Source organism: Microdochium trichocladiopsis (assembly GCF_020744255.1).
Source record: "Microdochium trichocladiopsis strain MPI-CAGE-CH-0230 chromosome Unknown B0I36scaffold_5, whole genome shotgun sequence".
NCBI lineage: Eukaryota > Fungi > Ascomycota > Sordariomycetes > Xylariales > Microdochiaceae > Microdochium > Microdochium trichocladiopsis.
This window is the reverse complement of record NW_025763548.1, coordinates 1,608,533-1,632,232: the sequence shown is the minus strand read 5'-3', so window position 1 is coordinate 1,632,232 and position 23,700 is coordinate 1,608,533. Positions and strand designations below refer to the sequence as shown.

The 23,700-nt window shown below is 55.8% G+C and overlaps 8 protein-coding genes across 8 annotated transcripts; 5 read left to right on the top strand and 3 right to left on the bottom strand.

Moving 5' to 3' along the window:
• The first annotated feature begins 518 nt into the window (after nucleotides 1-518).
• Nucleotides 519-2,966, top strand: B0I36DRAFT_118162 (uncharacterized protein). The gene has a single exon (XM_046147996.1). It carries the CDS (start codon nucleotides 721-723, stop codon nucleotides 2,833-2,835), a length of 2,115 nt encoding a protein of 704 aa, XP_046012749.1. The 5' UTR covers nucleotides 519-720; the 3' UTR covers nucleotides 2,836-2,966.
• Nucleotides 2,967-6,159: 3,193 nt separating this feature from the next.
• B0I36DRAFT_267760 (uncharacterized protein) lies at nucleotides 6,160-9,847 on the top strand. Its single transcript, XM_046151234.1, has 4 exons — nucleotides 6,160-6,358; nucleotides 6,462-6,847; nucleotides 6,925-8,911; nucleotides 8,980-9,847. Exons 2-4 carry the CDS (start codon nucleotides 6,474-6,476, stop codon nucleotides 9,709-9,711), a joined length of 3,093 nt encoding a protein of 1,030 aa, XP_046012748.1. The 5' UTR covers nucleotides 6,160-6,358; nucleotides 6,462-6,473; the 3' UTR covers nucleotides 9,712-9,847.
• An 827-nt stretch (nucleotides 9,848-10,674) lies between these two features.
• B0I36DRAFT_243026 (glutathione S-transferase) lies at nucleotides 10,675-11,797 on the top strand (the record flags this gene model as incomplete). Its single annotated transcript, XM_046149957.1, has 2 exons — nucleotides 10,675-11,457; nucleotides 11,537-11,797. The coding sequence occupies 2 exons, from the start codon at nucleotides 10,675-10,677 to the stop codon at nucleotides 11,795-11,797; spliced, it is 1,044 nt and encodes a 347-aa protein (XP_046012747.1).
• Nucleotides 11,798-13,519: 1,722 nt separating this feature from the next.
• B0I36DRAFT_288860 (cytochrome P450 61) lies at nucleotides 13,520-15,954 on the top strand. The gene is made up of 4 exons (XM_046151659.1): nucleotides 13,520-13,924; nucleotides 14,045-14,195; nucleotides 14,263-15,514; nucleotides 15,571-15,954. Exons 1-4 carry the CDS (start codon nucleotides 13,762-13,764, stop codon nucleotides 15,607-15,609), a joined length of 1,605 nt encoding a protein of 534 aa, XP_046012746.1. The 5' UTR covers nucleotides 13,520-13,761; the 3' UTR covers nucleotides 15,610-15,954.
• A 618-nt stretch (nucleotides 15,955-16,572) lies between these two features.
• On the top strand, nucleotides 16,573-17,254 carry B0I36DRAFT_349198 (Rhodanese-like domain-containing protein; the record flags this gene model as incomplete). The annotated part of the gene is made up of 2 exons (XM_046156771.1): nucleotides 16,573-16,704; nucleotides 16,913-17,254. 2 exons carry the CDS (start codon nucleotides 16,573-16,575, stop codon nucleotides 17,252-17,254), a joined length of 474 nt encoding a protein of 157 aa, XP_046012745.1.
• A 671-nt stretch (nucleotides 17,255-17,925) lies between these two features.
• B0I36DRAFT_323117 (uncharacterized protein) lies at nucleotides 17,926-19,348 on the bottom strand. The gene is made up of 3 exons (XM_046153930.1): nucleotides 19,150-19,348; nucleotides 18,656-19,049; nucleotides 17,926-18,574 (listed from the first exon to the last, which is right to left on the bottom strand). The coding sequence occupies exons 1-3, from the start codon at nucleotides 19,192-19,194 to the stop codon at nucleotides 18,141-18,143; spliced, it is 873 nt and encodes a 290-aa protein (XP_046012744.1). The 5' UTR covers nucleotides 19,195-19,348; the 3' UTR covers nucleotides 17,926-18,140.
• Nucleotides 19,349-19,723: 375 nt separating this feature from the next.
• On the bottom strand, nucleotides 19,724-21,066 carry B0I36DRAFT_323113 (uncharacterized protein). The gene is made up of 5 exons (XM_046153929.1): nucleotides 20,935-21,066; nucleotides 20,853-20,859; nucleotides 20,453-20,633; nucleotides 20,185-20,295; nucleotides 19,724-20,114 (listed from the first exon to the last, which is right to left on the bottom strand). Coding segments are annotated over exons 1-5 (387 nt in total). The 5' UTR covers nucleotides 20,936-21,066; the 3' UTR covers nucleotides 19,724-20,027.
• Nucleotides 21,067-21,262: 196 nt separating this feature from the next.
• Nucleotides 21,263-23,643, bottom strand: B0I36DRAFT_323110 (uncharacterized protein). Its single transcript, XM_046153928.1, has 4 exons — nucleotides 22,571-23,643; nucleotides 22,295-22,502; nucleotides 21,860-22,225; nucleotides 21,263-21,764 (listed from the first exon to the last, which is right to left on the bottom strand). Exons 1-4 carry the CDS (start codon nucleotides 23,252-23,254, stop codon nucleotides 21,382-21,384), a joined length of 1,641 nt encoding a protein of 546 aa, XP_046012742.1. The 5' UTR covers nucleotides 23,255-23,643; the 3' UTR covers nucleotides 21,263-21,381.
• Between the last annotated feature and the right edge of the window lie 57 nt (nucleotides 23,644-23,700).

Here is a 23,700-nt window from a genome sequence, read left to right as displayed (position 1 = left end):
ACCGTAGCGGTACGGGGCATCGCCAACTTCCACTTACATGGGCACAAAGCTTTCCCAGGGTCCCTGGTCAGGCTGTCATCTGCCCCATTGGGCCACTGGGCCAGCCTCCCTGCTGCAGAGCATGTCCGAAGCTGCACAAACAATCCTATTGTTGTCCCAGCCGGCAGCAACAAAAGGGCTAGAGAGACCCCCTCTGTTGTACTCTTATCCATGAGCACCCGCTTACCGTTCAGCACAGCGGATCGCGTCCTAGGCCATTGTCAAAATCCGACGTTCCCAAAACGCGGACACTGCCTTCGTTTTGCTCTGATCTAGGGTCAGAACGACCATCGCTCTCAAAATGGTTGGCTTCACGGGCTTCACGGCCATCTCGGCCATTACTTTCGCTGCTCTCGCTCAAGGTCGGCCGGAAGCGGCCTCTGCATCATCAGCACCCACAAGTGGTAATGTTGGGCTCACCACATATCCAGACTACCCGGCTTGCGAACCATGCCCGGTCTGTGACGACTATCCGGTTTGCGACGAGTATCCTACGTATCCTACTTGCGATCCTGTCACTACCACAGTCACTTCCACGACGACAGAGGTCTCTACGTGTTATGTGACAGTCACGGCGCCTCCAACCACATACACGACGACTGATGAGGAGGTCACCACAACAACCACTACAGAGATCAGGACATCTGTAAGTGATGCCGTCAGGTTGTTGCTCCATTGCGCATGTCAATTGACTCACTTTCAAAACACTTCCAGTCCTATCCCGTCACTGTCACCATCTGCGCCACTGATGGCTACCCAGCTCCGTACCCCACGGACGGCTACCCAACGGACTATCCCGAGTCAGACTATCCAGTCACTGACTACACGGAGAACGACACTCGTTGTGTCGTGTCCACAACCTGGGCGACAACCACAACCACTGCCACGGTTGTGGAGTCATCGTCGACAACTACGACAACCACTACCACCACAACGGAACCTACAACGACCACCACCACAACTTCCGTTTCAGTCCCAACGACCACTACCACCACCACCACTGAGCCCACGACAACCACTACTACAACCACTCAGCCTACAACTACCACTGAGCCCACGACAACTACTACTACAACCACTCAGCCTACGACTACCACGGAGCCCACGACAACTACCACCACAACCACGGAGCCCACCACCACCACAACCACGCAGCCTACAACTACCACTCAGCCTACGACTACCACCACTACCACTACAGACACTGATACGACTACCGCTACGACGCAGCTTCCTGGCTCAGTAACGACTCTTCCCGGAACGACGGCAACGTCCTTCGTCACTTTGCCGGGATCATTGACCACCATTGTTTCTGCCACCACAGTGACTATTCCCCCGACGACCATAACCCAGCCACCGTCAACAGTGTACACGAGTATCTGTCCCGCCCCAACAAACGAGCCCGGCTCATTCCTTGCAAACACATTCAATGCGTCGTCGAACTTGGTCTTTGGCTGTGAACCCGGTTTTGTTTGTAACCAGCCTAAGCCTGCGGGCTGCGAGGTCTATGCAGGCTTCCCTGCGAGAGACTTTGTCTGTCCGCCTCAGTACTGTGTACCGGCTCCTTACGTTCCCCTCATCGAGTGGCCCGAGGGTGAGACTGGCTACATCGAGTACGTGGAAGGAATCTTCTACCTCGATCCAAGGTCGTTCGGCCTCAGCTTCGATATTTTCGAGAAGGAGGTCATTGTTACCACGACCCAGGATGGTTACGGTTATCCTTACGTGACTACCATCACAACAGGCAACTGGGAGTCTCAGGCAAGCTTGTCAGACTGGCCCCAGACTCACAATGGAAACTTCCGGCCAAAGCCCTCGCCTGCCGTTCACCTCGAGGAGCGCCACGCTCTGCTGAAGCGGCTCACGCTCCCCGCTGTCTGCTATGATACCTGCACGATTGCCCTCAATATCGCGCAGCCCATTGGTTTGGTACCACAGCTTTGCGCGGCCGGATCTGGGTTCCTCACAGCTGTCGCCGACTGCAATGTATGCATTGCAGCGAACACCGACACGGGTGAAGAGCCGCCGCGTGATACGCTTGATCTTGCGCTAGACGAGTACCTCGATTTCTGCAATGCGTCCCCTCCCGGAGGCACGCCCTCATCAACTGGTCTGCCTGGCGGAACCAGCTCAACCTCTCAGACGAGCGGGACGGGAGCACCTCCCGCCAGCTCTTCGACATTTGTCTCCATCTCAATCCCGCCCGTCACTTCATCCTCCACTACCCCGCCACCGCCGCCTCCCACCTCGTCCTCGACTCCTACGCCTACATCGAGTTCTACCACCACACCGTCGACACCACCTGCTGAGACTGTTCCCCCTTCCAGCAGCACAAGTTCTACCACAAGCCCTACGAGCTCTAGTGACAGCACTTCTTCTCAGCCCCCGACTGATGGTCTCTCGGATAGCTCAAGTACCTCAACGAGCTCGTCTAGCGAATCCAGTGCCACTGACACCTCGACCGCAAGCTCCTCAAGCGAGTCCTCGTCGAGCGAGACGAGCGCAAGCTTTAGCGCTGCTGGTGTCGGGTCCAGCACATCGTCATCTGGATCGGCCTCTGGCAGCTCAACCAGCAGCACAGGTGCGGGCGTGATTGAGCCGACGAGCAGCTCCAACGGGACTGTCCCGATCTCCAGCACGTCTACGACCGGCACCGGCAGCACCGGAACTCAGACTGTGCCCACTTACATCCCGACTGCCGGCGCTTCGTTCCTGACGTCGCGCGGATTGGGATCCGGTGCGTCAGCCTCGGTTCTTGCCACTTTGGCCTCGATCTTTTTCTCGCTCCTGCTCTAAGCGAAGAGTTTGAAACGAGTTGGAGAGGCAGGAGAGACGGCTCCCCGCAGGCATCATCACCCAAGCCTGTTTTCCAGCCACTTCTTCTCTCGCCATGGCACAGACGACTTGTCCTTTCTGCTCTGAACCCATCTGCATGATGGGAGCAGAGGAGAACAAGCCTTGTCCGTGCGGGCGATCTTCTTTCTTCACGAAAGAACTAATAATATTCATGACGATCCTTAATGAAGAACGCACCACCGGGAACGTGTTGTCTGCTGCTTAGCACGCAACACACTTCCCAGGGGGGTGCGCGCCACGATACTTTTTAATGCTTTTATTTGGAGCGAATATATAATGTTTTGCATGGGGGAAAGGAGGGAGCTGTTTGCATAGGAAGACACGAGCGAGAGGAAGAGAAGAGAGAGGTTTTTGGCATTTTGCCCCCATTTTTTGGGTTTTGGTTTTGTTTGGTCAAAGTAATCTGCTGTATACCCACGTACGTTCACTCCTTTGACGATAGATTATGACGGGGCCTGCCTGGGGACGACGGTTTTGGAACGGCTTTTATGAACATGCGCCACGATTTTCAATGATGATCGGTGGGGAGGGAAGACGATCCCCGCGCGGTGGGAGAGGGAGTTTAGCAGACTAGGGGCACATCTAGAGGACGCGGAGAAATTGAATATCAAGAGATTGTTGCTTATTTACAAATCTTAGATCTTCGTGGGAGATTTTTGCTCTCTGTGGCGTGTCTACTTTTAAGTGGAAGATCATGACCATGATTTCATTATGAAGGCACGCTTGGCCAACAACTGAAATCGACGGCTTTATAAGCTATGAATGTACCCTTCCAAAGTTGGTGCGGCTTTTGATAGTAAGCACTGCAACTGTCCTCATCTCCAGTCGTTCTAGTGCATATTGCTCGGATTTCCTGCGCCATGTCTTTGGAAGTGTTTAAGAAGAATGACAAGAAGCCATTCGAACGAGTGCCAACAGGTCGGCATGGGCACCTAGGTACTTATGTAGTACCCCTTTGTCGTTTGTCTGTGTCGTCGTTTCTCTAGCGCGCGTACGGATGATGCAACCTTGCTTGCATCTTCTCTCCCTCCCTGACGGCAGTGGAAGTTGTATACGAGAAGGTGGCTGTGTTAATATGAGCGCGGCGCTTATCATGTGCGTAACCAGCTTTCCCTGAAACGAAGGAGCAAGGGAATGGATGAGCCAAGGAGGCTTATGTCGACTGGGCTGCCTGGGCTGCCTGGGACGCAGCGACATAATACCTACCGTTGTGATGGCAAGGAAAGCAAGGCACAGACATATCAGGACTTTGATCATGTGCAAGGGCGAGGGATCGGCCGGCATGGAGCCGCGGCGTCAGCCTCATCTCCCTCTCTCTCTCCTTGCCAGCCTGGCCCGGCTCGTATAACTCATGAGAGTAGGGCGGGATTTCGCGCGGGCGCAGGCGCGGTTCTTTCTTCTGGGACGTGATTGGGTCTTTGTTACGAGAGACGGTTGTGGCTGACTTTTATTTTAAGGGTTGTAAAACCCCTTGCTGGAAATTAGATGGGCGGCGTTGCGCGGGATGCTGTACCCGCTCGCGGCGGCCATCACTACGGTACGTCTGCGGACAAGGGGGAGGGGGTCCGACCGGTGAGAATTGGGAGATGAGTAGATGTGAGATGAGAAGGATGAGACCGCTTATGTCCAGAATGGCGTGGGGCCACCCTGTGCTTAGCCATGTGTGGGCGTGTGTGTAAGGGGATGAGTTAAGCCTACGTGAGGATTTTCGGCCAGGATGTAGGACATAGGAGTCTATGTAGGAAGGACGGGATCCTTGCTGATGAGAGCCGAGGGTGGTTGTTCGTCGTCGTTTTGCGGGCTTTACGGGACTTTGTGTTGCCAGCTGATTCGGCCTTTGTCGATAGGCTGGCCGGGAAGTGAGGACTGGAGAAGCGAACAGATTTGCGATCATCTCGTGGAACCATCATGATCATGATGTCCTGGTGTAATGTCTAGGCCAATCGACGTGAATTTCTAATCCCATGAACAACTGACGGTGCATAGCTCTGTTGAGATGTTTTCTTTTACAGAAGATGAGCACGGGATGGAAGCCACACACTTTTCAACTACGGCGTAGTCCTCGGCGAAGCAGTTTGCAACTTCTGACTCGACGTCTTTGATTAGTAGATCCAAAGTTCTCGCCATTCGAGTCCTGATAGGTCCATATAAAAATTCTCCGAGACACAATCAAGCCCCCTTACAGACTCTGATCATCGTGTTCACTCATGTCAACTACGTGAACGCATGCGCTTCAGAGATGTTGTTGAACCACTGACAGTCTGGCCTATTTCCACATGAGTTTCTCGCCAGAAAGTTTGATCCCTGGCCTCGTGCTACAATAGCAACATTTTGTTGAAAGGGTCTTGAGTTGCCTTTCAGCCTACTCTTGACGACTCCGGCTTCCCATACTTGCAGAATTGCCGCCAGTTTAGGCCAAGTCGAGAAATGAGCAAGCAGTCAATTCTGCATTTGACACTATGAAGTTGCCATCCGGTTCTTGCAGCATACAGGGACTCGAATCTCCTTTGGACGGATATCTCTCTTGCTCACCACGGTTGACTTCTTCCCCTCCCCAACCAGGGGCGTGCACGGAAGCGAATGTTCAAGTCATCAACCTTTACGAATACTGTTTGACTCTGTTGGAGCCGTGGGTACTGAAAAAGAACACCATAAAGGGGTGAAGTCACGGCAATAGGATGTTGGCGTCGAGATATGTAGTTATCCACCAACTACGAATCAGATTCAAGATGTGACTATTAGACGGAGGGGATTTGCGGCCATAGTTGCATGACACGGGTTTTCTTTTTCCCATCACAGCGATTGACTAAAGAGAGTCAGTAGAGAAGAGATAAAGCATCTGAGAGCATCCTAGATGTTCTTGGGAGAAGTCAGCGTTAGTCATTCTACATGCCTACACGTTCAGCCAGTGCATGAACACCCTTGTAAGTGGCATGGAGAGAGTTCCCGCCACCCGCGTATTTCCGTGGCATAAGCACGAAATTTCCTCCAAGTGCCTCACCCCAAAAACCCGACTGCCTGATTGCTATCGACTGCTCTCGCTTTCGTGACCGTCTTGAGAAATGGCGTTGTTGTTGACTACGTCATCTGCCATAGTGGGCGGCGTTGCCATAATTTATCAGCGTGTCTGTCAGCAGACGCTCCACAAGCAGAGGCGGCCAGCCCCACTTGTCGATGCCGGCAGCTTCCAGCAACAGTGGCGGGGTCGTGTTGCTCAGCTCCGTCGAGTTGGCTGCCTGCCGACAACGTCAACCTGCTCCCAAACATAGACACAGCCATCACCACCACCACCAGCTACTAGACTCCACGATCGTGAGCAGCCGACGCCAGCTGTGCTGCGGATACGACTATTCAGCTCACCCCCCTTTCAGTACCCGCGAGCCCAGCAACGACAGTCAAGCTGGGGCACAAACGCACCATCTCCAACGGAGACACTCCCATCTCCCCAAAGAGAAGACTGACCGTAAGTTCTTCTCGAAAGCCCCGGCTCGGCGCAAGGGAAATTTTCTCTGGCAAACAGTAATCTGTCTATGCGAGCCACCACTGACTCCAGTCCTGGGCCCCAGCAGGACAGCAAGATGGCTGGCGAACAGGTAGACCTGGTCACCCGCCTCCAGGTGGACGACTCGGTCGTCGGCCAAACCGAAATCGACGAATCGTTATACAGTCGCCAGCTCTATGTGCTCGGCCACGAGGCCATGAAGCGCATGGGCGCCTCCAACGTCCTTATTGTCGGCCTTAAGGGCCTCGGTGTCGAGATCGCCAAGAACATTGCTCTTGCTGGTGTCAAGAGCTTGACCCTGCACGACCCGGCGCCGGTCGCCATCCAAGACCTGTCGGCACAGTTCTTCCTTCACCCGGAAGATGTCGGCAAGCCTCGTGATGCCACGACTGCGCCACGCGTCGCCGAGCTCAACGCCTACACGCCAGTGAACATTCACGAATCTGCCAAGTACGTCATTCCACAACGCCCCACCCTCCACCCAAACAGCAACGTTGCGCAGACCAGCTAATAGGACGATGCAATAGTCTCGGCGAGAACCTCTCTCAGTTCGACAAGTATCAAGTCGTCGTCCTCACGAACACCCCACTCAACCTCCAGCTTACGATCGGTGACTACTGCCACTCCAAAGGCATCTACTTCGTGGTCGCGGACACGTTCGGCCTCTTTGGCTCCATCTTCTGCGACTTCGGCAAGAAATTCACATGTCTCGATCCCACCGGCGAGAACCCCCTCAACGGCATCGTTGCTGGCATCGACGAGGAGGGCCTTGTCTCCGCGCTTGACGAGACCCGGCACGGTCTGGAGGATGGCGATTACGTCACCTTCTCAGAAGTTGAGGGGATGGAGGGTCTGAACGGCGCCGAGCCCAGGAAGATCACAGTCAAGGGCCCATACACCTTCTCCATTGGTGATGTGTCAGGACTCGGTCAGTACAAGCGAGGTGGATTGTACCAACAGGTCAAGATGCCCAAGTTCATCGACTTCAAGCCCATTTCCACAGCCATCCGCGAGCCTGAGTTTGTCATGTCGGACTTTGCCAAGTTTGACCGGCCTCAGCAGCTCCACGTCGGTTTTGAGGCCCTGCACGCTTTTGCCCAAGCTCAAGGTCGCCTTCCACGACCGATGAATGAGGAGGACGCCATCGTCTTGGTCGCGTCCGCAAAGGCGTTTGTCGAGAAGGAGAAGCTCCAGGTCGAGATTGACGAGAAGCTGATCAAGGAGCTCAGCTTCCAAGCTCTTGGCGATCTCAGCCCCATGGCTGCTCTATTTGGTGGCCTTACAGCGCAAGAAGTGCTCAAGGCCGTGTCCGGCAAGTTCCACCCCATACAACAGTGGTTCTACTTCGATTCGCTCGAGTCGCTCCCATCGAACTCGGCACGGACCGAGGAACTCTGCAAGCCGACTGGTTCCAGATATGATGGCCTCATCGCGGTGTTCGGCAAGGAGTACCACGACAAGATCCGCAATGTCAAGCAGTTCCTGGTCGGCGCTGGCGCCATTGGTTGTGAGATGTTGAAGAACTGGGCAATGATCGGACTCGGAACGGGACCCAAGGGTGGCATTATTGTGACAGATATGGACTCGATTGAGAAGAGCAACTTGAATCGTCAGTTCCTCTTCCGTCCCAAGGATGTCGGCCAGATGAAGAGTGACACCGCCGCCGCTGCGGTGCAGGCAATGAACCCCGATCTTGCTGGACACATCACCTGCCTGAAGGACCGTGTCAGCCCCGACACCGAGCACATCTTCAACGAGGAGTTCTGGGAAGTTTTGGATGGCGTGACCAACGCACTGGACAACGTGGAGGCGCGAACATATGTTGATAGACGATGCGTCTTCTTCCACAAACCTCTGCTCGAAAGTGGTACACTAGGCACCAAGGGCAACACTCAAGTTGTGCTGCCGCACCTTACAGAGTCCTACTCGTCTTCTCAGGATCCCCCGGAGCAGTCGTTCCCGATGTGCACGCTGCGTAGTTTCCCCAACAAGATCGAGCACACCATCGCGTGGGCCCGCGAGCTTTTCGAGACATCGTTCGTCAAATCAGCAGAGACCGTCAACTTGTACCTGTCTCAACCTAACTACCTGGAGTCCACCCTCAAGCAGGGTGGCAACGAGAAGGCCACCTTGGAGACGATCCGCGACTACCTGGTCACAGACAAGCCGCTCAGCTTTGAGGACTGCATCATCTGGGCCCGCATGTTGTTCGAGAAGCAGTACAACAATGCTATTCAGCAGCTGCTGTACAACTTCCCCAAGGACTCTGTGTCATCATCGGGGACTCCATTCTGGTCAGGACCGAAGCGTGCTCCCGACCCGCTCAAGTTCGACCCGAAGAACTCGACACACTTTGGCTTCATCGTGGCGGCAGCCAATCTGCATGCTTTCAACTACAACATCAACACTTCAGGTGTCAGCAAGGAGCTCTACACCAAGGTTCTCGACAACATGATCATCCCTGATTTCTCTCCTGACTCCAATGTCAAGATCCAGGAGAAAGACAGCGATCCAGTAAGTGATTGTGGCTCGATCCCGCTTGTTATTTGGAGACCCGTTACTGATGAGTGCATCAATCATAGGACCCGAATGCCAACGACAGCTTTGACGATAACGCAGAGCTGCAGAAGATAACCGACAGTCTGCCCTCAGCGAGCAAGATGGCCGGGTTCAAGCTGACCCCCGTGGAGTTCGAGAAGGATGACGATACCAACCACCACATCGACTTCATCACTGCTGCTAGCAACCTTCGGGCAGAGAACTACAAGATCGAGACTGCAGACAAGCACAGGACGAAATTCATTGCTGGCAAGATCATTCCAGCCATTGCTACTACGACTGCGCTCGTCACTGGCCTGGTCGTCCTTGAGCTCTTCAAGATTGTGGACGGCAAGACGGACATTGAGCAGTACAAGAACGGCTTCATCAACCTTGCGCTGCCGTTCTTCGGCTTCAGTGAGCCTATTGCCAGTCCCAAGGTCGAGTACAAGGGGCCAAACGGCAAGGTCACCTTGGACAAGATCTGGGACAGGTTCGAGTTGGCCGATGTCACGCTTCAGGAGCTCATTGACGACTTCAAGGGTCGGGGTCTCACAATCAGCATGCTGAGCTCGGGAGTGAGCCTGCTCTATGCCAGTTTCTTCCCCAAGGCAAAGCTGCAGGAGCGCCTCGGCCAGAAGCTCAGCCAGCTTGTTGAGACTGTGTCCAAGAAGGCTATTCCGGAGCACCAGAAGGAGGTGATCTTCGAGGTAGTTGCTGAGGATGAGGACGAAGAAGATGTCGAGGTCCCGTACATCAAGGTCAAGGTCCGGTAGAAAGGTGAAACCATGGGTGCACGTTGAGCATTACGGCTTTTATTCTTGCGGCGCAATCAAGGATCATTGTAGTTTACATAGAAATCAGACGCACGATCAGTCTCGAGAACCAATTGAATTGTGCATGGATTGTCCTCTGGTCCATCATATCCCAGACGCAAATCAGGTGCAGCTGGGTGGCGGGGTAGTTCCAGAGTGGGCACCCTGATGATGGCATGCGAGGTTTCGGATCGTGTGCTTTTGTTGTGCAGACAGCAGATGGAGGCTTGCGCTACGGGCAGTTTGTCTGCATTCAGCGTTTCGCCATGACTTCTTGGCATGCTCCAGACATGCTCTAGAAAATAGCCAATCCTTGTTGTATTGGCGTTCCGCAGAATGTGAAGCTATCTGCTGCTTGTGCTGAGTGAGTATGACGCTACTATAGTGGGAGCTACGTGGATGGTGGGGTTGTTTTGTCACGCTCCGTAATCCTGAGCTAATCTGGGAACCACCCCAGCTTTGAGAGCCCCATGACAAACCGAAAGCTTGAGTTGACTGAGAGCTCGCCAATCCTCACAGGGTGATGAGCTAATCGATCTTGTGGCTCTCTCAGGCGCTTGCTCCTCGTGGTGGTGATATAGCTTCTTCTCTGCTCAACATAAGTATTGGACTTCGTCACTACCAGGACGACTTCTAAAGCAGACAAGACATTGACTTGCACATCTTCATGCACACTCACAAGCTTCTTGAGAAGCTACGACCAGCCAATCTTGCCTGCACCTGGACTGCCCAAGCGCGATCTCCTCTGTCCGGTCATCTCAAAGCTCCTACACGAAACTTCACATCAGCCTCTGCTCGTGTGCATACTCTGCTGGCACCTCTGCGCAGTAACTCTGGGAGACCTACTAGCAACACATCCGTCTACACACCGAGCACTCAGATCAGAATGGTGTGTACTTTTATCGGAAAGCTCTGCAACCGTGGATGACATCACTGACAGCCCAGCAACAGGCATCCAAGGTCACCGACTGGGTCAAGCCCGACGACAAGTCTGGCGAGTTCAAGCGGCAAGTCAGCTCGTTCCGGGACTGGATCTCGAGCGAGCCGGGTGCCAAGTTCCCGCCCGAGAAGGGCAGGTACCACCTGTACGTGAGCTACGCATGCCCGTGGGCGTGCCGGACGCTCATTGCGCGCAAGATCAAGGGCCTCGAGGACTTCATCTCGTACTCTGTGGTGCACTGGCACCTGGGCGCCAAGGGATGGCGGTTCGCGACGGCCGACGACAAGGACGCCGAGGGCGAGAACGTGGTGCCGGATCCTCTGCACAAGGACTTTACGCACATCCGGGACGTCTACTTCCTGGCGGAGCCCGACTACAACGCGCGCTTCACCGTCCCCGTACTGTTCGACAAGAAGACCAACACGATTGTGAGCAACGAGAGCAGCGAAATCTTGCGGATGCTGGGCACCGTGTTCAACGACCAGCTGCCCAAGGAGTACGCCGAGGTGGATCTGTACCCAGAGGCCCTGAGGAAGGAGATTGACGAGACAGGCGTGTGGACGTACGACCTCATCAACAACGGCGTGTACAAGAGCGGCTTCGCGACCACACAGGAGGCCTATGATCGCAACGTCAAGGCCCTGTTTGAGGCGCTCGACCGTGCCGAGAAGCACCTGGTCGACACGGCGAGCGAGGGCCCGTACTGGTTTGGCAAGACCATTACCGAGACGGATATCCGCGTCTTTGTCACCCTCATCCGGTTTGATGTAAGTCGTACCAAAGTTCCCGCGTGGCTATCTTTTCCAGCGTGGTGGCCCAACTGACACATTTTTTTGCCCCTTGCAGCCCGTCTACGTCCAGCACTTCAAGTGCAACATCCGCGACATCCGTTCGGGCTACCCGGCGCTGCACAGCTGGATGCGTGAGCTGTACTGGAACCACCCAGCGTTCAAGGAGACGACCAACTTTTTGCACATCAAGAACCACTACACCCGTAGCCACACTCAGATCAACCCGTACTCGATTACTCCGGTCGGCCCTCTGCCTGACATCCTGCCGCTCGACGAGGAGGTTCCTGCTGTAGCCGCTGCTGCGAAGAAGGTTTGAGTTTGGAGTAGCAGGACGCGAAAGTGAGAGGCGAGGTTATCCGGGGGGATGTGTACAAGGGACTCTTTAGGCATGATAAATGATGCAATGTCCTAGTCTTAGCCTCGTTGAACGCAATTCGTCTTTAACAACCCATCGTCTGGTGTCTTTGCTGCGATACCTCTTGAGCCATGTGATCAACCCTCGAAGGTGTAAAAGTCCCATGCCTTGTCGTAATTGAGTCGCCCGCTGAGTGTAATCGGTGGAAACCCCATGTACGGAGTTGTCGGTTCCGTATTCGACGAGTTGGGACTAGGCCTGCCTGGTGAACGAGCGGGGCGTCACGACACGTCTTGGCCACTCAATTACGTATGCCATATCCTTGCGCCATCGCAAGCCAGAGAGAGAGAGCTCTACAGTACTATGCAGGCAGGCGAGGCGGGGCGGGGTATGCTGCTCGAATCACACACATCAATCAAACCATGGACCAGAGCTGAGGGTATCATGACAAATGGCATGTGGTGGCGGAGACTAAACCTCTTTGAGCACCCTTGCAGTTCCCTATCAGATGGGGGAGGAAAAAAAGGGTTGATGCTACTGTAATACCAACCAACCCCACCCGCGCCCAATGAAAAGGTCGGTCGAGAAACGCTCGAGAAAATCGTTCGAGAAGCGGAGACTAAACCCTTTTCGGATGGCCGAGAGCCCTGGGTCCCTGCTTCTGTGTAACATACGCAGTAGCTCGTCCGTCGGCAGATGGCGTGGTTTGCTAGGTGCCTACCGATCCGTCCGTCTCATGCATAGAACGGTTAGTCAGCACCCGGAATGCTAGTCAGAGTCAGGTGATTGGCTGGGCAGCGTACTCGTGTTCGGGTTTAAGGGTGCTTGATTGGAGGAAAGGGGAGGGGCGGTGTGCGATATCGGGAGCGGCAGAAAAAAAAGTGTCAAAAGAAGGGTATGGCCACGGATTGGGAGAAGGGGGGGGGGGGGCCGGAACGCTAGTGATGAAAGCTCAGATGGGCGGCAGCTGCGATTGGCCTGCCCCTGTTGAGGCTCGCCCACTAACTAGACTTGTGGTCGATGCGCGGATCGTCGACGCCGGAGCTTACAGGACGGACCGGCCATGATGGCGATGGTGATTGTGTGACTGTCGCGCCCAGAGAGAGTGCGTGTTCTCGTGCTCGCATCTTTCTGTGCGTCATGCATCTATCTACCTGTGACGTTGGTGACAAGTGTGTGTGCTCCGCAAGGGGTTGCTGCAAGAGGAGGGCGGTCTCCAAGGTTGTATTAGCAAGCTGTTGAGCATCTTGCATGGGTGCCGTCCCGTCTCGGTGTCTATCCAACCCCGACTATGCGATGCGCCTGCGCCTGCGTGTTGACATGTCTAGGTATAATCACACAGTCGACTATTTTGTACGCTAGGTCGACCTGCACTTCTGGAGGATGGATGGGCATTCCAGGGGGCACGCACTTCTTTGTTGGCCGCCCTGCCTCTGCTTGCATGTATGTAATTTCGTGTGCTGGGCGACGAGCCGGAACTGGCCATCCGCTCGGTCGCCCGCCCGTGGCGCGCGCGGCCCTTCCGGAAGACGCCATTGCCTCGTCGCCGCCGGCAGCAGGCACTGCAACCCCTTGCGCGGGCGGGCACACCCCCCGGCCGGTCTGCAATACCATAGTACAAACTGCAATCTTAACGGCGGGCACCCAACACTGCAATAATCGTCCCTGCGCTTGTAGCGGCGGCAGCGCGAGCACCGAGCAGCTTCTCTTTCTGCCCCTTCTGCCCACCCTCCACTTCGCCCTCCTTCCCTCCTCCTCCTCCTCCTCCTCCTCCCCGTCCGTCGAACGAGGTCGTGGTTGTTCTTGTTTTCCTTCCTCGCGTCTTGCCCTTTGCTGTCGATAGACCTCGACGACGACGACGAGGACAACAACAACTCTCCCTCTGTTTGCGACACCCGCTCACAAGAGCCACCCCGTCGCCTGCCATGGCCTCCAACGCTACGAGCTTCTCGTCGCCTCTGGCCGAGTCCATCTTCCCTATTGCCAACCTGCCCCCGCAGGTCACAGACGCCATTGACGCCGTCGCCAACGCCAGCATCGCCACCTGGTTCTTCACCATTCTCGGTCTTGCTGTCGCCTATGATCAGGGTATGTTTGTTTCCTCATGAGTCTGGCAGGCAGGAACACGAGATCCACTGCCATGGACTATTCAAAAAGGGGCGCAGTACCATGAACAACCGCTGATATTATCTTGTGTGCCTACTACAGTCAGCTACTGGATCCAGAAGGGTTCCATTGTCGGCCCTCGCTTCAAGGAGCCCTTTATCGGCCCCTTCCTGCAGTCCCTCAACCCAAAGTTCGAGGAGTACGTTGGCAAGTGGAAGAGCGGGCCCTTGAGCTGTGTCTCCGTGTTCCACAAGTACGTCTATCCTACGGGTTCCTCTTTCTGGCAATACTCTCAAAACTAACTCTCTGGTCACCTTTAGGTTCGTCGTCATTGCTTCCACTCGTGACCTCGCCCGCAAGGTTTTCAACTCGCCTACCTACGTCAAGCCTTGCGTCGTCGACATCGCTACCAAGATCCTCGGCGAGGACAGCTGGGTCTTCCTCGACGGCAAGGTCCACGTCGACTACCGCAAGGGCCTCAATGGCCTCTTCACCCGCCAGGCGCTTGAGTGCTACCTCCCCGGCCAGGAGCAGGTCTACCGCGAGTTCTTCACCAAGGCTCTCCAGATCACCAAGGATGCCGGCGGCAAGCCCGTTCCCTTTATGCACGACTTCCGAGAGCTCATGTGCGCCGTCTCGCTCAAGACCTTCACCGGCCCTTACCTGACCGGCCCTGCCATCAAGAAGATTGCGGACGATTACTACCTCGTCACTGCCGCTCTCGACCTCGTCAACTTCCCCATCATCATCCCCTACACCCGCACCTGGTACGGCAAGCGCGCCGCCGACATGTGCATGGACGAGTTCGCCAAGGCTGCTGCCAAGTCCAAGGCCCGTATCGGTGCTGGTGGTGATGTCCAGTGCATCATGGATGCCTGGGTCAAGGACATTCTCGACTCCAAGAAGTGGCGCGAGGCTTCCGAGGCCGGCCAGTCCACCGAGGGTCTCCGCAAGCCTGTTCCTCTGCTCCGCGAGTTCAGCGACATGGAGATTTCGAGAACCATCTTCACCTTCCTCTTCGCCTCTCAGGATGCCACCAGCAGTGCCGTCACCAACCTCTTCCAGGTCTGCGCTCAGCGCCCCGACGTTCTTGACCGTGTCCGCGAGGAGAACCTGCGCGTCCGCAACGGCGATGTCGATGCCTCTGTCTCCCTTGACCAGCTCGAGTCCATGACCTACACCCGTGCCGTCGTCCGTGAGCTTCTCCGGTGGCGCCCTCCTGTCCTCATGGTGCCCTACAAGGTCAAGAAGCCCTTCCCGATCACCGAGAACTACACTGTCCCCAAGGGCGCCATGGTCATCCCCACGACCTACATGGCCCTGCGCGACCCCGATGTCTACGAGAACCCTGACGAGTTCGACCCTGACCGCTACTACTCTGGCGACGCCGAGGAGAAGGGTGCCAAGAACTACCTCGTTTTCGGCACTGGTCCTCACTACTGCCTCGGCCAGCATTACGCCCAGATGAACCTGGTGCTGTTCCTCGGCAAGGCCTCGCTCAAGGTCGACTGGACCCACCACGCGACCCCTGTCTCTGAGGAGATGAAGGTGTTTGCCACAATCTTCCCCAAGGTATGTTTTGCACCTCGAATATCTCAGAAGCGAAACACACTAACGTATTGCAAAAGGACGACTGCCCTCTGACCTGGGAGGAGCGTAAGTGGTAATCGGTGCCCTGCAGACGAAGACCGCGAGCTCAAGACAATCTTCATGTATGATGGAATGAGCATAAGCAAGCAGGCACAGCCCGTTTGGCATTCGGAACATTGACCAGACGAGGAAGCCAAAACATTAGAATAATTGTAATGCAGCATTGTATATATTTAGGGAATCTGGGGGTGGGAGTCTATAGACGACGTTTAGGCGAGGTACGGGAGGATTTGCATGGGGAAGCAGCAGAAGGGTGATCTGCGACCAATAATGAATCAAAAGAACCAAACCATCATAAGAGGATGCCCCAAACTCAGTGATCAGGTATATGTTGCATCATGCCAGTGGTAGCAGAAGTCATTTTGGTGAAGAGTTCTGCAGAGTATGCCCGGCGCCGGCACCGGAACACAGCTCGAGGTCAATGTGGGGATGAGGTGTGACATCAGCTAAGCAACCTCCGTGCAAGCTCCAATTCCACGTTGCGCCATCCGGAGCTCCTCTAACAGCAGCATTCACCACTGCCCCCGAACGACCTCGGCGCTTCTTCTAGAACAGCATATACACCAGCAGACGAAGAAGGAGAAGAAGCAGAAGCAGAAAAGGCCCAAATTGGCAGAAAGCGACGAGCCTCCTCCCACGCAAGCAAAAAAAAACACCCAGAACTCCAGCAGCGATCAGCACTGCCAAAAGGGACCGACCAAGAAGGACGGCATATAACACAGCGCATTCGCAACTGAAGGGCCAAGTGAGACACAATGGCGACAGCGACACGACAACTCATCGCGGGTACCACCTCGGCGTCGGCGGCGGCGCGAGCCTCGCTCCTCGTCCTGCGGCCGGCGGCTACCACCACCATCGTTCCTGGTCGGATGGCGTTCGCAGCTGCGGCTCGTGAGTGCAGGAGGAGGAACTTGTCCACGGCTTCCGCGAGAAGCAGTGCACGGGGGCGGCCGTCCGTGTTGCTTGCGCTGGCCCCCAAGATGGCGGCGCGTCCCGGTGGTGGTGGTGGTGGTGGTGGTGGTCAAGGAGGACTGGGCACGCCGCCCTGTGGTCGGCGGCACGAGTCTTCCAGTGCGGGGTCCGGCGACACGAAGATCTGGAGTTTTGAGGAGGTTCGTCTTTTCTCTTACTTTTTTTTTTTTTTTCTCTTTCTTTCTTCCTCTCTCACAGATCGTTTCCTGGCTTTTCTTTTCTTTTGCGTTTCTGGTTTTCAAGTATCAACAATGACGAGAAGCGTCATCGTCATCTTCGGGAACGGGCGATCTCCTTTCTCGCCAACTTCTTCTTCACATTCTAACTTGTCTCGTCCCCCCCACCCAGGTCCGCGATCTCACTTCGTCGTCGTCGTCGTCGCCCACCAAAATCACCATAATCGACGTCCGCGAGCCCCACGAGCTCTCCTCGACGGGCCGCATCCCGGGCGCCATCAACGTCCCCGTAAAGTCGGCGCCCGACAGCTGGCACGTGCCCGAGGACGAGTTCGAGCACGCCCACGGCTTCCCCCGCCCGGCCAAGGGCGCCGAGGTTCTCTTCTACTGCAAGGCCGGCGTGAGGAGCCGCGCGGCCGCGGGCCTGGCCAGGGACGCGGGCTTCACGGCGGTCGGGGAGTACCCGGGCAGCTGGGATGAGTGGGTTGCCAAGGGGGGCAAGGTGCAGCGGTAGACGAAGGAAGGATGCTGTGATGCTGTGATGCTGTGATGCTGTGGTGGTGTTGTGGTGTTGATGCGCGGCGGGTGGGCCGGCCGAGACGCTTGTTGGCTTGTTGTTGTTGTTGATGACAAGATCAAGCTGTGGATGACGGGCCATGGTCGGCACCTGGGATGAGAGGTGACGCAGCCGAAGGTCAAGACACACCGGACTAGATAATGAGTACTCAGTATAGTATCTTGCCGCAGCCTGAATATTCCTAGTCTGGAACTCTTTCTGCATTACCCGGTCCGCGGTTCGCAGTCAGCACGATGTACTTGTACTGGGGAGCAGGCTCGAGCACTTCCACATCGCCCTCCTGCGATTGCCGAATCGTATGGCCCAAGTAGAAAAGTACGTTTGCAAGATTACATCAGATAGGTGGTGGTTGCATAGCACTTCGAGATCGTTCTATCTCCCGCATCGATCGATGTTCATGTCAAAGAAGGATCTACTCAGTTGCAGAGTATACCCATGGCACGGCTCACTGCATACAAATCCTCGAGTTTGTTGCCGTGTACTGTGACTTCGCGAGCTTCATTGTATTTGAATCACAGCTCCCGATCAAGTAGAAGCTCGTTAGAGGGAGAAAGTGCAATCCCTTGACTTCCTTGGGGGACACAGGAGTCAAAAGCATATATATGGGCATAGTTCCCAGCAATAAAAGCAGGCGAGATAATTGTTGTGTATTCTCTAGAAACGCGGCTGCTCCCGCCGCCATGCACCTGTCCTCGAGGACGGAGCACGGCAGACTTGTACCGCACGCCCGTCCCATGAGCCGTTCCGTCCTTGCACTAAAACTTCCCCACCCCACATGCAAAGTCATGGAAAAACCTCAGAGCCTCGTAATATAGCCCACCCTTCAGAACAGCATCCGACCCGCCGCGTCCCCCGCCGGGGGCGGTGGCGCATCGCCAGCCGGGTTCGGGTTGTCCGCGACCGGGCTGCCCGACGCAAAGAAGAGGATCTTGATGGCGACCGACAGGCCCAGGTGCAGGGCGATGACGAGCACGAGGAGGATCTTGCTGGTCTGGCGGTCGGTGGCGCTGAGCACCGGATACAGGTTGCGCAGCAGAAAGGTGACAGACAGGCCGAAGCCGACGCTGACAAAGACCCAGTTGAGGATCTGTATCGAGGACCAGCTGATGCAGGCCACGGGGATCCAGATGAGGTTGGCGTAGCCGTAGAGCGCCCAGCACTCGAGCAGGTTCGCCGACTCGGAGCCGAAGTAGCGCAGTGCGCCGAAGAGCAGGATCGGGATGACCAGTGTGTAGCCGTAGATGAGGCCGGCAGCACCTGGTTGGTTGATGGGAGTCATGTCAGTACTACTTGCGCTCAGGTTCATGATCGACTTTATTGTGTGTAAAGAGTACGTACCACTCAGAAGCTCAAAGTCGTACACAAATGGACCCTGTCCCGTCTTGGCCATGTACTGGCTGATCGTGCCGCCCATGAAGAGGATGAAAACTACCGTCGTCGCGATCCAGAACGGGCCGTACAGGTCAGGGTTGCCCTCGAGGACATCAAGAAAGTTGGCGCGCGGGTAAAGCGCCGCCCAGCATCTCGAGAGCACCGAGCTCGTGTCAACGTCGAAGAATTGCGCGTAGAATGAAAGACTCCACAGGAAGCGCTTTGATGAGCCGGACGCCGTGGCAGGCAGCGGGAGGCCGGCGGAGGCAGAGGGTCCCTTGCGGGCTCCCGGCTGGTTGTCGCTGAAGTTGGAGGTGTGGAATTCGAGGTCTTCCTGGAGGTCGGTGTGGCCGAGGTCACCCTGTGGTGAATTGAGTCAGTCATCCGCTCTGTCATCTCTGCTGTCTCTGGCTGATCTGGCTGATCTGGCTGATAGCCATAGTGAGGGAGAAGCGGCGTACCTCGTCGTCGATGTCTACCACTGCATCATACCCGGCGCCGGACATGGCTGCAGGAGTTGGTGCTTCCTCAGGGTGCTGCTATCGTTGGCGCTATAAGCCTGCGATGTAGTCTCCAAGGGAGGTTCGCGTCGATGTCTGGGTCGAGGAGTCCGGAGTGAATAGCGATTGTGTCGTGTGAACTTGATGCCTGCTGGCGTCGTCTGGGGTCGTGGCGTGGCTACGCAAGGAGCTCACATTGAGGACACGACAAGCTGATGGGCTCTAACCAATTTCGGTTAGCTCCGTGCAACCACCCCTGGCCCAGCGTGGTGCTTCGGCAGGGTACACAGCATCAAACTTACAATAGAGCAAGCACCTTCACAGTCCGACAAGAGTTGAACGATTTCCCCAATGACCTCAAAAGTTTTAGATGTGGCTGGTCTATTCCCTTATACCCGCCGTGAGGTAGCTTCGGCATTCGTGGGATTATGCACATCATGTAAAGGCACATCATGTGGATGCTTCGACAAACATGACGACAGGGAGCGTCATTCGTAATGCAGGCCTAAATTCTAGGTATCATCGTCACTTGCGCGCAGTCACGAAGAGCAGACGACCCTGAGAATGGTTTCAACTTTATTTTTTTTCTTTTCTTTCCGCAGCTGAAATTCCACTTATTGAATTGAGGAGTCCTATGCTATTTTCCGCGTTCGGCAAGAAATCTTCGCGGCCAGGCGCTGCGTAGACCAGACCGGAAGACAACCGTTTTTCATGTATCGCGTCATATCCCCTATCCTTCCGATGGTGTTCGTAAAAGTGGATGCCCAAACCAGACGCCGAGGAGATGGAGGAACAAAGTGCCCACGCAGAACGAGGGCGTCGCCTTCGGGGCGAGTCGCTTATTTGAGCTTCTTCTTGGGGCGGAGCTGGTTGGTGTGTCCGCACTTGCGCTTGCGGCAGTTGGTGGCACGCGGGGGAAGACGGGCCTGTTTGTCATCTTGTGAGTACTGGGAGCCTGCGAAGAGGTGTCGGGTGGTTTGTGGGCCCAGAACATACGTAGCACTTGCGGCAGATCATCTTGTCGCAGTTGAACTTGGAGGCAAGAGCCTTGAGCGAAGGCTCAATGATGCCACCACGCAGGCGGAGGACCAGGTGGAGAGTAGACTCCTATGACCGGATTCGAGTCAGCATTCCAGTCCATTCCCTATTCCCTGCTATTGCGGCTACCGAAGTCGCGGATCTGCTCGTGTCTCGCGGGACCCGGAAGCCTGGCGCAGCAGGGTACATTGTCGCAGGTGGAGGTACTGAGGGATCAAGGACGAACCTTCTGGATGTTGTAGTCGGACAGAGTCCGGCCGTCCTCAAGCTGCTTGCCGGCAAAGATCAGGCGCTGCTGGTCCGGGGGGATGCCCTCCTTGTCCTGGATCTTGGACTTGACATTGTCAATGGTGTCGGACGACTCCACCTCAAGGGTGATGGTCTTGCCCGTCAGGGTCTTCACGAAGCTGTGTTTCGGCACGCTTGTCAGCCTCCACTCCCGGAATCGTGATTCATTTCAGATTCAACGTCGATGTAGTCGTCGTGGGCCGTGGGTGAGGTGTAGGCAATGTTCTCATCGCGGCGCAGGTGCAGTCGTGTTGATGGGTTTGTCGTCGGGTTCGTTTGCGCTCGAGCGGCAAATTTGGGGCATGGCTGGGGACCGGAATGGCGAGAGAAAGACTTACATCTGCACTGTAGTTCACATGATGGTTAGCATGACTGTCGCAGAGACCGGACCGACGATACTGCAGCTCAAGCGGGACTTACTTGTGACGGTACTTCGTGATGAGTGCTGTCGAATGTGAGTATGGAGTCTCTTCGGTGGGCGGTGATGTTCTTCGCCTTCGCAGCAGTCTACGAAACTCGGGAGGGAGGGGCGCGGACGAGGAGGAAATTCGCTTAGAGCCTGGGTTTCTCGCACAGGGTTCGAGTTTGTGCGGGCTCCACTTTTAAATTATTCAGCCCAGCCTCGCAGGAGGTGAGTCTTCCAAGTTACCCGGCAGACCCCACCCATCTCACCAGTCGCTGGGTGGAGCCCAACACCCTGGTACTCGGCTCGGCCCACTCCACTCGTCAGGTTGATATGAACGTCAAACCACCATGCAAGACGATATGGGAATAGACAGACCAGTGGCTTGTCGGTGACCTGTTGTCGCAAGGAGTGAGGTGCTCTCTTATATTTCATGCTCATTTAGCAGCATCGCTGCGACCTCGTTACTCGCTATCTTTCCGCTTGCCCTTCCTTTCACTCCATCGCTCTTTACACACCACTTCTAGTCGCCGCTCGATCTGCCCACAAGCTCGGACAAGCGTGGATAGTGGTATCGCTGCAAGATCCGCCGCCTCTTTGTACGCGAACCTGGCTATATCTGGAAGGTCCTCCACTGTTTGCCAGATCGGGCACCACAGCCCGTCCGCGTAGTCACGCTGCTGCGGCACTGTGGAGTCCGTCGTTGACTTGGATGTAGCATACATGTCCCTGTACTGTTGCGCAAAGTGTTTGTCGTGCTGCTCTATCTCCTGCTCAAGACTAAGTGTCTTGCGTGATTCGCTATGTCTTGGTTCGCCGAGGAAGGGCTCACGGAGCACCTCGGCCGCTGCGCATTGTTTATATGGGTCAGAAACATGGCCGTGACGAAAGAAACAAGCCCAACGCTGGCCAAGGGCGGTGACAGATATTGATTGGACTTACTCCCAGAATTCTCGTCGCCGAGGAACATGCTCTCGAACCAGTCCATGTAATCGTCTAGCTTCGTTTTGTCCATTGTGAGCACGTCGTTCGCAGTGACTGTGTACTCCTCGCCTGGCGTGATGTGATCGTTGTCAACTGGCTTGGAGTGCCTCGTGGCTTCCCATCTTGACCAGTCCATCGCCTTCTGCCCGACAGCACGGCCCCCGGAACTCTCAAAGGGATATCGCAGCTTTGCTGACACAACCACCAAGGCTATCATGAGAGTTTCCGGGTCACGCATGGCCTTCCGCTTGAGGCCATCTGCCTGATGAGCAAAATCTGCCCCTATAATCTTGGCAATTGCTGTGCATATGGAGTACAACTCGACTATAAGCCAGCATGTTAGCATGTATAGTACGTCGGGCGTTTACACGGCCCCTTCTTACGCCGACTTACACGGCAGGACAAGATCGCGAATGTATCTGACGATGGTGAAGACATGGTTCACTGGGGGGAAGGTGACGTCGAAATTAGCTCTGAAAGCAAGGACAAGGTCTCTCGCTGCATCCTGCAGACGCCCGTGTTTAAGATGATCCCCAGGCTGCAGTGCGCGATGGAACTCAGCTGGCAAGCGATCGCGCACATTCTTGGGTAGATTTGTGAACTAGAAGCCACACCACACTTATCAGCATCCCAACTCAGTCACATGACGGCGGCTTGGTGCAGCCTTACAGCTGAGAGATACTCAAGTCTGCCTTCTTGAGCCCAGTGGTGTATATCAGACGTAGAAACAGGCAGTCTCCTCGTGAGGCAGCCCAGATAGCACAAAGCCAAGGTGTCGATGAGATGTGGCAACTTCCACCGCCTGCCAACATCTGGTTCCCAAGTCTTGGTCGTCGTATCCGACAGCTCCCACTCTGACGACGACTCTCCGCCGGCCACACTCTCGGCTTGAGAGCTCATGCCTCCTCCCATGGAGGACGACACAGACATGGCATCGTCGTCTCGGCCCTGCGAGTCATCTGCAGGCTTCCTCGCGGACACAATCTTGAGCGGCAACGACCTGACCCTGAGCGCCCACAGGCTCTGAACGATCCCCTCCAGCTCCTCAGGGAACCCGCGGTCTCGGACGAGCCACCAGACCTGCTTGCGCAGCACGAGCTGCAGGACCTCGAGGTACAGCTCGCGCCCCAGGTCGCCCGACAGCTTGACCGCCACCTTCTGCGGCTTCTCCTTCTTCTTGCGTGTCGTCCTGCCCTGCGTGCCAAAGTCGTCCTCGTCCCCGCTGTGCGCGGCGAAGCCTTCGAGCAGATGGCCCCGGCGGCAGTATCGCAGCGCGTCCTGCGCGTACCATTGCCGCGAGCCGCACTCCTCGCACCGCTCGCCCGGCGGGAACTTGTGGTATTTCGGCGACATTGTGCCACTCTGTATAAGAGTGTCTGGCAGCTTCCCTTTGCGCTTTGCTCGTTGCTGCCGGCAGAAATGATGGTAGATGATGCGGTGAAAGGTAGGCCCGGGGCGGCTTGCAGGTGTTCCGCCGTTCAGCTATCACCTGATCTCCATCGCGAGCTTGGGCAGCATTCTGGGTGCCGAGGCTGTGGTAGCTGCGCGCGCGAGAGGAGCGGTGATGGCGTTTGTTCGCAAAAACGTGTGGTATGGTGTAACAGATGGTAACAGGAACCAGCTCTCAATTGAGTTTGCATCCACACGGCGCCTGACCTACCCTTGAGGTCTACCACGACCAAGCAGTGCGCCATCATGCAGTATGCCCAAGTGAACGTCAAAACCCGATTCCGTTCATTTCCTTCACTGGAGATGCAGAGCAAATCACCGACCACGGCCGCAATTTGAGCCCACCCTCC